Source organism: Megascapheus bottae, chromosome 7, assembly GCF_031878675.1.
Source record: "Megascapheus bottae isolate mThoBot1 chromosome 7, mThoBot2.hap1, whole genome shotgun sequence".
In the NCBI taxonomy this organism is placed as follows: Eukaryota; Metazoa; Chordata; class Mammalia; order Rodentia; family Geomyidae; genus Megascapheus; species Megascapheus bottae.
This window is the reverse complement of record NC_143515.1, coordinates 82,264,378-82,277,994: the sequence shown is the minus strand read 5'-3', so window position 1 is coordinate 82,277,994 and position 13,617 is coordinate 82,264,378. Positions and strand designations below refer to the sequence as shown.

The 13,617-nt window shown below is 50.9% G+C and overlaps 1 protein-coding gene across 5 annotated transcripts in view; it reads left to right on the top strand.

Moving 5' to 3' along the window:
* Positions 1–13,617, top strand: part of Trappc12 (trafficking protein particle complex subunit 12) — a 52,885-nt gene that overhangs the window by 25,212 nt on the left and 14,056 nt on the right. For all 5 annotated transcript variants that reach the window (XR_016536297.1, XR_016536298.1, XM_090337522.1 and 2 more), the window contains one exon: positions 12,181–12,293. Coding sequence is in view for 3 of the 5 variants with exons in the window: in XM_090337522.1 (XP_090193648.1) it covers positions 12,181–12,293 (113 nt within the window). In the remaining 2 variants the exon portion in view is untranslated. The remainder of the gene's footprint in view (positions 1–12,180; positions 12,294–13,617) is intronic.

The window sequence follows — 13,617 nt, the reverse complement described above, 5'->3', positions numbered from 1 at the left end:
TTACAGGAAAAAAAAACAAGAAGACTAAAAGTAAAACAGAACGTTCAGCTCCTTTATGTGTGTGTTTTAGACCCAGATCCTATGCCTTTGAAGGGTGTACAGAAGGTGGTGACCGGCCCTGACTCTGCCCTGAATCCCGTGCTTCTGTGTCTTTGAAGGGTGTAGAGAAGGGTGGTGACACCCTGAATCCCGTGCTTCTGTGTCTTTGAAGGGTATAGAGAAGGGTGGTGACTAGCCCTGAATCCCGTGCTTCTGTGTCTTTGAAGGGTGTAGAGAAGGGTGGTGACGGCCCTGGGGCCCTGAATCCACATGTTTCTGTGTCTTTGAAGGGTGTAGAGAAGGGTGGTGACTGGCCCTGAATCCTGTGCTTCTGTGTCTTTGAAGGGTGTAGAGAAGGGTGGTGACTGGCCCTGAATCCTGTGCTTCTGTGTCTTTGAAGGGTGTAGAGAAGGGTGGTGACTGGCCCTGAATCCTGTGCTTCTGTGTCTTTGAAGGGTATAGAGAAGGGTGGTGACAGCCCTGGGGCCCTGAATCCACATGTTTGTGTCTTTGAAGGGTGTAGAGAAGGGTGGTGACTGGCCATGAATCCTGTGCTTCTGTGTCTTTAAAGGGTGTAGAGAAGGGTGGTGACTGGCCATGAATCCCCATGCTGCAAACTGGGTCTTGGGATAGCTGGTCTGCAGTACCGCTGATGAAGTCTACACTGGGGGGCTTCCGCTGCACTGTGCAAAATTGCTTCTTCCTTGAACCAAAAAAGAAAAGAAAACAGTGGTCAAGATAAGTTTATTATCTAAAGTAACACAGAAATCCAAGCAGCCATCTTGACGGCCGGCTTGTGGACTCCGTGGAGGTGAACCAGCAAGCCAGGTAGACTTCAGGGCAGAGAGACTGGCAATGCCCTCACTAGTCAGGAGCTTCTGTCCTGAAGCCCAGTCCATCATGTGCTCCAGTTTCCACACAGTACAGCCAGACCCAGGAGCACAGCCCTGCCTACCCCACTCAAGAACCACCCCTTTAGAGGTCGGAAGCATAGCTCTAAGTAGAGCGCCAGCCAGTGAACAAGAATTTCAGATACCAAGTCTTAATCCTGGTTTCAGACTGGAAAAAAAAAGGAAGCCCTCAGGGCTTCCAGCAGCACTCCCTGGCCCAGCGGTGGCTCTCCTTCCATAGGTGGTCCTGGTAGGCCATTTGAAACTGCCTCTCACATACAGCAGTGAGCAAGTTTCCATCCCAGCATCTGAATGGCACCCAAGTGAATGGGCGTCACTGTGCACTAAAGGCTGTGAGACTCTTATCTCCAGTTAACCACTCGAAAACGGGAAGTGGGGCTGTAGCTCTTGGGATAGAGCAGTACCCTTGAGCTGGAGAGCTCAGGGACAGTGCCCAGACCCAGAGTTCAAGCCCCATGACCTGCCTTCCCCCCCACCCCCCAAAAAAAGAATATGTGTTTTGGGACTGGGGGTCAAGCTCACCTGTTAGAACACTGTTCTAGCAAATGTGAGGGCCTGAGTTCTATAGCACTACCTCACCACCACCAACAGTGCACAAAAAACCAGTTTCCTCCATTCTGCTTGGCTTCAACCCAGCCCTTCACGGCTTTCACGGGCAGAGGCTGCGCCACCACTGCTGCACTCTGCCTAAATCTGGGGTTTGCTAAGCTGGTTTGGATCAGGTTTTGTCTGCTTCCAACAAAAGACCCAGAACATACACAGGCCCATCTCCTCATGGCACTGCCCCGCCCTGAGCAGATCCTCAGCTGCACAGGGTGCCCTGTAGCCCCCACGTGACAGTTTCTGCTTGTGTCAGCTGTTTCCACTTGTGATGGGTGTCGTGGGGCCAGGAGAAGCCGAGCTCCCGTGCTCACATCACCAGGAAAATCCCTGCCCTGCCCTGCCCTGCCCTGCGTGAGGATTCCAGCCCTTGCTCATCTTCAGAGGACAGGGATGGAATGTGTAGGGCTGCCTGTCTCCCCAGGATGCTAGGCTGGGGCACAAGCCTCCCTTGTGCTGGGAGGTCAGGAGGTCCACAAGCCAGGCTGGCTGCAGAGGACGGTTGCTAAGCGTCATTGAGCAACCGATTCACATCATGAGCCAGACATAAATCATACGTGCTTCTCTGAAGAGTATTAACATGCATCCACAACCATGTGCTGAGTGTTTACTCATTTTTCTTCTTATTTTGTGGAGTAGCAAGCATAAATGTAAGAACTTGATTCATTCATTTCATTTTAGCTCGCAATATATAAGCAAAGAAAGTTGTTAAAATGTGCTTTGAAGGAGATTGTAGTAATACAAATAACTTTTATGAATGAGCTTTAATATGTTTCATTTGAATATCGGGCACAATTTTTCCCACTCAAGATATTCATAACAAGACCTCAGATGAATCATGTGTTTAAATGAAGAAGTTTTGTTTTTCTCCACCTCAGGAAGGAGCAGTATAGTGTTTCATACACTTCTCTGACATTTTTGGCAACTTCCCTCAGTTGCTTCAGTCCAGTTGCATTTGTTCATGGTCACTCGCACTGTCTGACTTGCTTTTCACTGTGAGCAAGAGCAGGGCAGCTCGGGCACTGTCTGGCTGAGGTCTTAGCAGTTCCATGCTAAGATGTTGTTATGGCTTCCTTTACGTTGCTGTGGCTATACATTGTTTTGTCTTTCTTCCCTCAGAAGACTTGTTCTTACTGCTTTGCTCTTTGCCCATCATTTTTATTAAATGTAACGTTAGAACAAACTATTAAAGACACACATTTTCACCTTAGGGTTTCTCTTAGAAGGAGGTCTTTCCCTGGTGTGCACAAATTTCGCCAGGGGGCCGGGAGTTTGGCCTAGTGGTAGAGTCCATGCCTAACATGCACAAAGACCCGGGTTCGATTCCTCAGTACCACATACATAGTAAAAAGCCAGAAATGGTGCTGTGGCTCAAGTGGTAGAGCTCTAGCCTTGAGAAAGCCAAGGACAATGCCCAGGCTCTGAGTTCAAGGCCCAAGACTGTGATGAGCTGCGCTGAGCCAAGGCACTGTTCCTTTACTTAATTACCATTGGGTTGCACAGATCAGAGACTATATAAAAACAGGCACCAACCAAGCCCAGGGCCCTCAGCCTGCTTTCTGTCTGTCCTGGGCTAACGGCGAAGGGGGGATGTCCCTAGTGCTGAGAGCCAGGTAGCCACAGGATCCTACCATCCTAAAGATGAACTTAATTTTTTTTCTTTTTCTTTTAGAAACACATGTTGAAATTTACTTCTGAAAGAATTGTGCTAAGTGAGTCTTTTTTGTTGTTGTTGTTTTGTTACCCGGCATGACTGAAGAGCCTATTGTCTGCGTTGTGTCGGTGCATATGTAGTAGTGCTGGTGACAGGTTACAATTTGATCCTAGTACACTTACCTGCATTCTGATGTGTGATCATAAAATAATGAGGTTGTTAAAGGAGTGGCTCTGTCGTCCAGGCACCCCACTTCCGTGCTGGCCAGCAAAGTCCTCTGTACTCTCCACGCTAATCCCCATGGCCTGGACAGGTCTTGTCCTGGCTCTGACTCCAGAGGTCCGCCTTCTCCTGGCCATGTGCTTGGAACCAGATGGTGGGCATCCTTTAGGCAGGCTTGTCTCCCCAGTGCTGGAGAGTGGACCAGAGAGGCAAGCACTGGACCGCTAAGTTACACCCTCAGCCCAGAGGCAGAAGTCTTACTGCTGAATAATGTTCCATGTATATAAAGTCAGTGTCCCAGCTTTGTTCTCGAGCCGTGTAGTGGATAAGCCAAGTCCTCTGCTTCTAAATAAAAATTTGCCATTGTTGGCCATGGGGCTTGAACTCAGGGCCTTGAGCACTGTCCCTGAGCTCTTTTGCTCAGGGCTAACACTCCACCACTTTGAGCCATGGGGCCACTACCAGTTTTCTTTTTTCTTTTTTTCTTTTTTTTTGGGGGGGGGGGGTCACAGGGCTTGAACTCAGCCTGGGTCCTGTCCCTAAGCTCTTCAGCTCAAGGCTACCACTCTATCCTTGAGCCAAGCCCCACTTCCTGTTTTCTAGGGGTTAACTGGAGATAAGAGTTTCTAGTTCTTTAGTTCCCCAAGCTGGCTTTGAACCACGATCCTCAGATCTCAACCTCCTGAGTAGCTAGATTACAGGCGTGAGCCACCGTGCCGAGCCACTTCGTTTTCCCATTGGAGATGGGAGTCTCAGGACTTTGCTGCCAGGGCTGGCTTTGAACCACCATCCTCCGTTCTAATCCACCTGCTAATAACCAAATAATTTGCTGGGATTTTGGTTTGGTTAGGGGAGAGCGCGCGCGCTCTCTCTCTCTCTCTCTCTCTCTCTCTCTCTCTCTCTCTCTCTCTCTCTCTCTCTCTGTCTGTCTGTCTGTCTGTCTGTCTGTCAAAACAATATTGAGGTTTGAATTCGGCTGCATGCCTTCTAGTCAGGCATTCCAAGGACTGAGACATGTGTCAGGCTTTGCTGCTTCTTCCACAGGCCCTCCTGAAGCCCCAGTCTTGCTGTCTATGCCTTCTACTATTTCAGGAGTGCAGGCGTGTACACTGTGTTGAGTCATCCAGTCAAGTAATTCAGTGTCTCTCAACTTAGTCCTCAGGCCTCTTTTATCAAATGTTTTAATTTTCTGCCAATAGTCTTCTGCATTTTCTTTTTCAAAGTTAGACCTATATATTTGTTTTGGTGGTAATATAAATGGTATTATGCTTTTAATATCAGTTGTAATAGCTGTTATTTGGAAATCCCAATTAACTTTTGCACATTCTTGTGTCCTGTGACCTTTAATTGCTTATTGCTGTAAGAGGCTTTGGGCCTTTTTTGTTTGTTTTTGCTGATTCTGTCAGATTTTCTCTATGTAATTGTCTGATCTGCAAACAATCGTTTTATTTCTTCATCCAAATCCATGGTTTTTCTTTTCCTTTTCTTGACTTAATGCACTAGGCAAGAGTTAGAAACATAGTGGAAATGGGGAGGGAAAGTTTGATCTTAGGAAGTTTGTAGTTTCTCACGGGTAGACACGTTGTTAGGCACAGGAGTTGTTTGGAAGCTGAGCAGGTTTCCCTCTGTTCCCACCTTACTGCAGCTTTTATCATAGATGGAAGTGATATTGTTGATAGGATTTTTTAATCTGGAGCCTATCTGAGTCACATTGTACATTATTGGACTTGTTTGCTAGTTTATTTGTTGGAATTTATTTCACTAGATTCCATTTGCTAATTTTTGGTGGGATTTCATTTTGTTAGATCACATTGATTTTGTTGAGAATTTTTGCATCTGCTTGTAAGACATATTAATGTACAGCTGTTTCCTTTTTCTTTTTTGTAGTGTCATTGTCTAGTGTTGCTTTTAGAGTGATACTGACCTTTTAGTACAGATTGAGTTTTCTCAGCTTCTGTTTCCTGGAAGAGATATATAGAATGGGTATCATTGCCTCATTAACTGACTGGTAGAATTAACAGTATTGACTTTTACGTATTTCTTTTCTAATATATGCATTTATTACAAAAAAAATTCTCTTAGCATTATTTTGCCTCATCTCAAAAATTTAGATTAGAGCCAGGAGCATGGCCTAGTAGTCAAGTGCTTACGTAGCATGCATGAAGCCCTGGGTTTGATTCTGCAATACCTATACACAGAAAAAGCTGGAAGTGGTACTTTTCATTTAGTTTATGGTGTGTGTGGGGGGGGTCATCTATGTGCACACATGCACTGGTCCTGGGGCTTGAGTTCATGAACCTGGAACTATCACTGAGTTTTTCTTGTTTTTGTGTTGCCAGTCCTGGGGCTTAAATTTGTGGCCGGGGTAGTGTCCCTAAGCTGCTTTTTTTGCTTAAGGCTCGTGCTCTGCCACTTTAAGTACCACAAAGCCCCATTCCCAGCTTTCACTGAGCCTTTTTGCCCCAAGCTTGTGTTTTACCACTTGAGCCACAACTCTGCTTTTGACTTTTGGTGATTACTGGGGACTCATGGACTTTCCTACCTGGCTGGCTTCAAACCATGATTCTCAGATCTCAGCATCCTGAGTGGTTAGTATTTCAGGCGTGAACCACCAGTCCCCAGCAACTCATATCTTTACATGTCCTGAGTACAGAAACTTCCATAGGTTGAGGCCAGGAGTTTGGCCTAGTGGTAGAGTGAGTGCTTGCTTGCCTAGCATGCATAAAGACCTAGGTTTGATTCCTGGGTACCACATACATAGAAAAAGCTGCAAGTGGTGCTGTGGCTCAAGTGGTAGGTCTCTACCCTTGAGAAAATCCCAAGGACAGTGCTCAGGCCCTAAGTTCAAGCCCCATGACTGGAAAAAAAAAATAGTAAAAGGAAAAAAGAAACTTGCATAGGTTGAAGTTAGTGGTCAGATGTAGTACTGGTGGCTCTCACTTCATTTTTGTATTATAGCTGATTTGTAAGCTGGATTGAGAACTTTGAGACTGTTTCTGTGACTGTCTCAGTTGAAGTAGTCTTTGAGGTAAATGTTGGGCCATCTGGAGAGAAGATCCCTCTTATCTGCTAGAAGAGACACACCTATGTATGACTAACAATGTCTTTCAGGAAACTGAAATGGCTCATAGTATAATAAACTCAGCTGTTTATCTTCTTCAGATATAAAGATTATCTTGCATTATTTAAAAAAAAATGTTTGAGCATTTTAAACTCAACTGCTAACATTCTTTTTTCATAGTATTCCTTGTGACTGTCTTTTCTGGACTTTTCTTATAAAAAAAATAGAGCATCATAAAGTTTTTAATATAAAGAATACCATGAAGTTTTGTGGGGGATTGGGGTTTCATTTTGTTTGGGGGGGGGGTTGCCTGGGTGTTGTCCCTGAGCTCTTCAGCTCAAGGTCACCGCCCTACCCTTGAGCCAAGCCCCACTTCCCATTTTCTAGAGGTTAATTGGAGATAAGAGTCTCAGGTCCTTTTGCGCCCAGGCTGGCTTTGAACCTTGATCCCCAGATCTCAGCCTCCTGAGGAGCTGGGATGACAGGCGTGAGCCACCGCTCCCTGTGAGAACTATGAAGATTTTAAGCTAGGGAGAAGCACTGACACGAAGCTTACCTGGTTCATGGCTGCCTGCGTGTGATGATGAATGAGTAGCAGATGGATCTACTTAGGCAAAGCAAGGCTCGGTGACACAAAAGCTTGCTGTTTGACCATCTGCATATTAACACTTGGGCCTGGCTTAGGAGTCCTCTACTGAATCCAGACAGTTGTCCTTTGCTGACATTTTAGTCAGACTTTGTTGCCATGACCAGATAGACAAAAAGAACAGAAAGGAGGAAGGCTTGGGGCACCATTTGCATGGCTTGTGCATTTGGGTGGAGCTCAGGACTGAAGAGCTTTTTCCCCTCTCCACAGACAGCAAGCTTACAAAAAGATGGCCAGAGACCAGATACGAGAAGGGCCCCACACCCAGTGACCTGCCTCTTCCTGTCACCTCCAGAATAATGCCCCTGGCTAGGGACCAGGCCTGCCACATGTGGGCACGTACAGGACGCTCCACATCATACCTCACACCTCGTCCATCTCCTTTGTAATAGCAGACCAGAGTCCAGTCATGCCAGGAGCAGGCTGCTTCCACAAGTGACACTTCCCCTAAGAGGTCACAGCCGGGTTTGAAGACTGCGTGAAGTTGGTGACTTACATGTCTTCCGTCCTCACACTACCAGGTGAGGGGTGATGGAGTTTCCGTCTACCCTTCCTCTCCACTTGATGGCTCAGTGGCAGGGCCAAACCTGCCAGGACCCCACGCAGTGTCCTCAAGTAGCAGTCACCTCACTGGTATCCCAGGGTCACCTGCAGAGCAAATCTTTTTCTTTTTCTTTTTCTTTTTTTTTTTTCTGGTTGATCGTAGGGGTTGAACTCGGCCTGGTTGTTGTCCCTGAGCTCTTCAAAGAGCTCAAGGCTAGGACTCTACCACATTGAGCCACAGCACCATTTCCAATTTTCTGGTGGTTCACTGGAGTTTAGTGCCGGGCTGGCTTTGAACCTCAGGTCCTCAGATCTCGGCCTCCTAAGATCTAGGATTAGATCTAGGAGCTAGCTAGGATTACAGGCAGCGTGAGCCACCATACCCAGCAGTAGATCTCATTTTCCAGTCCTCCTTGGGCAGCTTGGACTTGAGAGTACCCGAGCCGCCTGTTGGGTCCTTGAACTTGAGAGAGAGTATCTGAGCTACCCTCTGTGTCCTTGGACTTGAGAGAGAGTGCCCGAGCCGTCCTCTGGGTCCTTGGACTTGAGAGAGAGTGCCTGAGCCGTCCTCTGGGTCCTTGGACTTGAGAGAGAGTGCCTGAGCTACCCTCTGTGTCCTTGGACTTGAGAGAGAGTACCCGAGCCACCTGTTGGGTCCTTGAACTTGAGAGAGAGTGCCTGAGCCATCCTCTGGGTCCTTGGACTTGAGAGAGAGTGCCTGAGCCGCCTGTTGGGTCCTTGGACTTGAGAGAGAGTGCCTGAGCCGCCTGTTGGGTCCTTGGACTTGAGAGAGAGTGCCTGAGCCGTCCTCTGGGTCCTTGGACTTGAGAGAGAGTACCCGAGCCACCTGTTGGGTCCTTGAACTTGAGAGAGAGTGCCTGAGCCGTCCTCTGGGTCCTTGGACTTGAGAGAGAGTGCCTGAGCCACCTGTTGGGTCCTTGGACTTGAGAGAGAGTGCCTGAGCCGCCTGTTGGGTCCTTGGACTTGAGAGAGAGTGCCTGAGCCGTCCTCTGGGTCCTTGGACTTGAGAGAGAGTACCCGAGCCACCTGTTGGGTCCTTGAACTTGAGAGAGAGTGCCTGAGCCACCTTCTGGGTCCTTGGACTTGAGAGAGAGTGCCTGAGCCACCTGTTGGGTCCTTGGACTTGAGAGAGAGTGCCTGAGCCGCCTGTTGGGTCCTTGGACTTGAGAGAGAGTGCCTGAGCCGTCCTCTGGGTCCTTGGACTTGAGAGAGAGTGCCTGAGCCACCTGTTGGGTCCTTGGACTTGAGAGAGAGTGCCTGAGCCGCCTGTTGGGTCCTTGGACTTGAGAGAGAGTGCCTGAGCCGTCCTCTGGGTCCTTGGACTTGAGAGAGAGTACCCGAGCCACCTGTTGGGTCCTTGAACTTGAGAGAGAGTACCCGAGCCACCTGCTGGGTCCTTGGACTTGAGAGAGAGTGCCTGAGCCGTCCTCTGGGTCCTTGGACTTGAGAGAGAGTGCCTGAGCCACCTGTTGGGTCCTTGAACTTGAGAGAGAGTACCTGAGCCGCCTGTTGGGTCCTTGGACTTGAGAGAGAGTACCCGAGCCACCTGTTGGGTCCTTGAACTTGAGAGAGAGTGCCTGAGCCGTCCTCTGGGTCCTTGGACTTGAGAGAGAGTGCCTGAGCCACCTGTTGGGTCCTTGAATTTGAGAGAGAGTACCTGAGCCGCCTGTTGGGTCCTTGGACTTGAGAGAGAGTGCCTGAGCCGTCCTCTGGGTCCTTGGACTTGAGAGAGAGTACCTGAGCCACCTGCTGGGTCCTTGGACTTGAGAGAGAGTGCCCGAGCCACCTGCTGGGTCCTTGGACTTGAGAGAGAGTGCCTGAGCCACCTGTTGGGTCCTTGAACTTGAGAGAGAGTGCCTGAGCCGTCCTCTGGGTCCTTGGACTTGAGAGAGAGTGCCTGAGCCACCTGTTGGGTCCTTGAACTTGAGAGAGAGTACCTGAGCCGCCTGTTGGGTCCTTGGACTTGAGAGAGAGTGCCTGAGCCGTCCTCTGGGTCCTTGGACTTGAGAGAGAGTACCTGAGCCACCTGCTGGGTCCTTGGACTTGAGAGAGAGTGCCCGAGCCACCTGCTGGGTCCTTGGACTTGAGAGAGAGTGCCTGAGCCACCTGTTGGGTCCTTGACCTTGAGAGAGAGTGCCTGAGCCATCCTCTGGGTCCTTGGACTTGAGAGAGAGTGCCTGAGCCACCTGTTGGGTCCTTGAACTTGAGAGAGAGTACCTGAGCCGCCTGTTGGGTCCTTGGACTTGAGAGAGAGTACCCGAGCCACCTGTTGGGTCCTTGAACTTGAGAGAGAGTGCCTGAGCCGTCCTCTGGGTCCTTGGACTTGAGAGAGAGTGCCTGAGCCACCTGTTGGGTCCTTGAACTTGAGAGAGAGTACCTGAGCCGCCTGTTGGGTCCTTGGACTTGAGAGAGAGTGCCTGAGCCGTCCTCTGGGTCCTTGGACTTGAGAGAGAGTACCTGAGCCACCTGCTGGGTCCTTGGACTTGAGAGAGAGTGCCCGAGCCACCTGCTGGGTCCTTGGACTTGAGAGAGAGTGCCTGAGCCACCTGTTGGGTCCTTGAACTTGAGAGAGAGTGCCTGAGCCGTCCTCTGGGTCCGTGGATTTGAGAGAGAGTGCCTGAGCCACCTGTTGGGTCCTTGAACTTGAGAGAGAGTACCTGAGCCGCCTGTTGGGTCCTTGGACTTGAGAGAGAGTGCCTGAGCCGTCCTCTGGGTCCTTGGACTTGAGAGAGAGTACCTGAGCCACCTGCTGGGTCCTTGGACTTGAGAGAGAGTGCCCGAGCCACCTGCTGGGTCCTTGGACTTGAGAGAGAGTGCCTGAGCCACCTGTTGGGTCCTTGAACTTGAGAGAGAGTGCCTGAGCCGTCCTCTGGGTCCTTGGACTTGAGAGAGAGTGCCTGAGCCACCTGTTGGGTCCTTGAACTTGAGAGAGAGTACCTGAGCCGCCTGTTGGGTCCTTGAACTTGAGAGAGAGTGCCTGAGCCGTCCTCTGGGTCCTTGGACTTGAGAGAGAGTGCCTGAGCCACCTGTTGGGTCCTTGGACTTGAGAGAGAGTGCCTGAGCCACCTGTTGGGTCCTTGAACTTGAGAGAGAGTGCCTGAGCCGTCCTCTGGGTCCTTGGACTTGAGAGAGAGTACCTGAGCCGCCTGTTGGGTCCTTGGACTTGAGAGAGAGTGCCTGAGCCGTCCTCTGGGTCCTTGGACTTGAGAGAGAGTACCTGAGCCACCTGCTGGGTCCTTGGACTTGAGAGAGAGTGCCCGAGCCACCTGCTGGGTCCTTGGACTTGAGAGAGAGTGCCTGAGCCACCTGCTGGGTGCTTGGACTTGAGAGAGAGTGCCTGAGCCACCTGCTGGGTCCTTGGACTTGAGAGAGAGTGCCTGAGCCACCTGCTGGGTCCTTGGACTTGAGAGAGAGTACCTGAGCCACCTGTTGGGTCCTTGAACTTGAGAGAGAGTACCTGAGCCACCTGCTGGGTCCTTGGACTTGAGAGAGAGTGCCTGAGCCACCTGTTGGGTCCTTGAACTTGAGAGAGAGTACCTGAGCCGCCTGTTGGGTCCTTGAACTTGAGAGAGAGTGCCTGAGCCGTCCTCTGGGTCCTTGGACTTGAGAGAGAGTGCCTGAGCCACCTGTTGGGTCCTTGGACTTGAGAGAGAGTGCCTGAGCCACCTGCTGGGTCCTTGGACTTGAGAGAGAGTGCCCGAGCCACCTGCTGGGTCCTTGGACTTGAGAGAGAGTGCCTGAGCCACCTGCTGGGTCCTTGGACTTGAGAGAGAGTGCCTGAGCCACCTGTTGGGTCCTTGAACTTGAGAGAGAGTACCTGAGCCACCTGCTGGGTCCTTGGACTTGAGAGAGAGTGCCTGAGCCACCTGTTGGGTCCTTGAACTTGAGAGAGAGTACCTGAGCCGCCTGTTGGGTCCTTGAACTTGAGAGAGAGTGCCTGAGCCGTCCTCTGGGTCCTTGGACTTGAGAGAGAGTACCTGAGCTCCTGCTGGGTCCTTGGACTTGAGAGAGAGTACCTGAGCCACCTTCTGGGTCCTTGGACTTGAGAGAGAGTACCTGAGCCACCTGCTGGGTCCTTGGACTTGAGAGAGAGTACTTGAGCCACCTGCTGGGTCCTTGGACTTGAGAGAGAGTGCCTGAGCTCCTGCTGGGTCCTTGGACTTGAGAGAGAGTGCCTGAGCCACTGGCTGGGCACCTTGGGATGAGGCTGGTCTGAACCATTGTGCTGTGTGCCACACCTCCCACATCATTGCAAACAGCTGAGGTGGTGGCACTGGCGTCCACCCATCTCCTGGTAATTACTCAGGCAAATGTAGTCACAGCTTTGCAGAGAAACACATGCATTTACTAACACCACCAACAAAGGGATGGATGGGTTCTGTCCTCACTTGCACTGAAGCAGCTGCTCTTGCCTCCTTCTCTGAGCCCAGTGAGCATGTGTGCGGTGCCAGCAAACAAACTAATTCCACTCTCTGCATTCCAGGCTCCATGGTCCCCTTCTCCATGCGCATCCTGCACGCCGAGCTGCAGCAGTATCTGGGCCATCCACAGGAGGCCCTGGACAGACTGCACAGGATCAAGACGGTCTGCAGCCAGGTAACTGCGCCAGCTCAGCCCCCTTCCCCTGAGCATACATGCCTACACCCTGTCCACCTGCACGCTTCCCTCCACACGTGTGGCCGTGGTGTCAGCGTTCTTGCTGAAGTCATTCTTGGAGTGAAGGGTGGGAGCCTCGGAGCCTGAACCCCTGCTCCCTCTCCTGAGTGCATAGGCATCTCCTCCTGTGGAGACAGTGCAGCTCAGCAGGTGCCCGCTGCCTCCCGTGTCCACTGCTCCCAGCTGGGATGTAAGAGTTGGTGAAGGCACCACACAGCATCAGGTGAACCAAGTGGGTACCTCATGGCCAAGGCAGGGACAAGCAGTTCTGCCCTAAAGAAGACATCAGGCACCAGAGGCCCTGAGGATTGGAATTCAGAGACCATGAGACTCTTTTTTTTTTTTTTTTTTGCCAGTCCTGGACTTGAGCTCAGGGCCTGAGCACTGTCCCTGGACTTTCTCAAGGCTAGAGCTCTACCACTTGAGCCTCAGCACCACTTCCGGCTTTTTTCTATGTATGTGGTACCGAGGAATCGAACCCGGGTATTCATGCATGCTAGGCAAGCACTTTAACCACTAGGCCAAACTCCCGGTTCCCCATGAGACTCTTATCTCCAGTTAACCACCAGAAAACCAGAAGTGGCACCGTGGTGCAACTTGTTATTGCACTAACCTTGAGCTGAAGAGCTCAGGGAAAGTGCCCAAGCCCTCAGTTCAAGCCCCAATACCAACACACATGCACACGCACACACACAGGGTCTTAATTTTTTTTTGCCTTTTCCCAGCACAATGTATTCTCTCAATCTGATGGGAATGGGAAGGAGAGAGTGTTATTTATGGTTATGTCCCCTGAGGACAATGGTGGAGAGGCAGTGTTTTGAGAGCCTCCTGGAGGAAGGAGGCAAGGGCAGGAAAACCTGAACTCCGCCCTGCTGCCCAGTGATGAGTCATGGAGCTGGCCGCCTGCTGCTGGCCTGCTGAGCACTGGCTCAGTGACTTGGAGCAGTGCTAGAACAGGGAATGTTCAATCAATCCCCAAGTGTCTTGGCACAGGCCAGTGGCCGTGGTAAGGCCTGGGCTTCCCAGAGCCTCTGACCCAGGGCAGACCTGACCCACCCTCGTCTGGACCAGGGAGGATCCAGTGAGTTCCCAGGTTCCAGCAGTCTGTGTGCTAATGGCCGTGAGCGCACCTCATCCACCCACCACCACCCCCCTAGTAGCCACAGCCCGTCATCCCTTTCTTCTCCACGTCCAACACACCACAGCCCAGGCCAAAGATGCCCAGTTAGCGCACCTGCTCCCATCGCTGCATGTGATTCAGAAC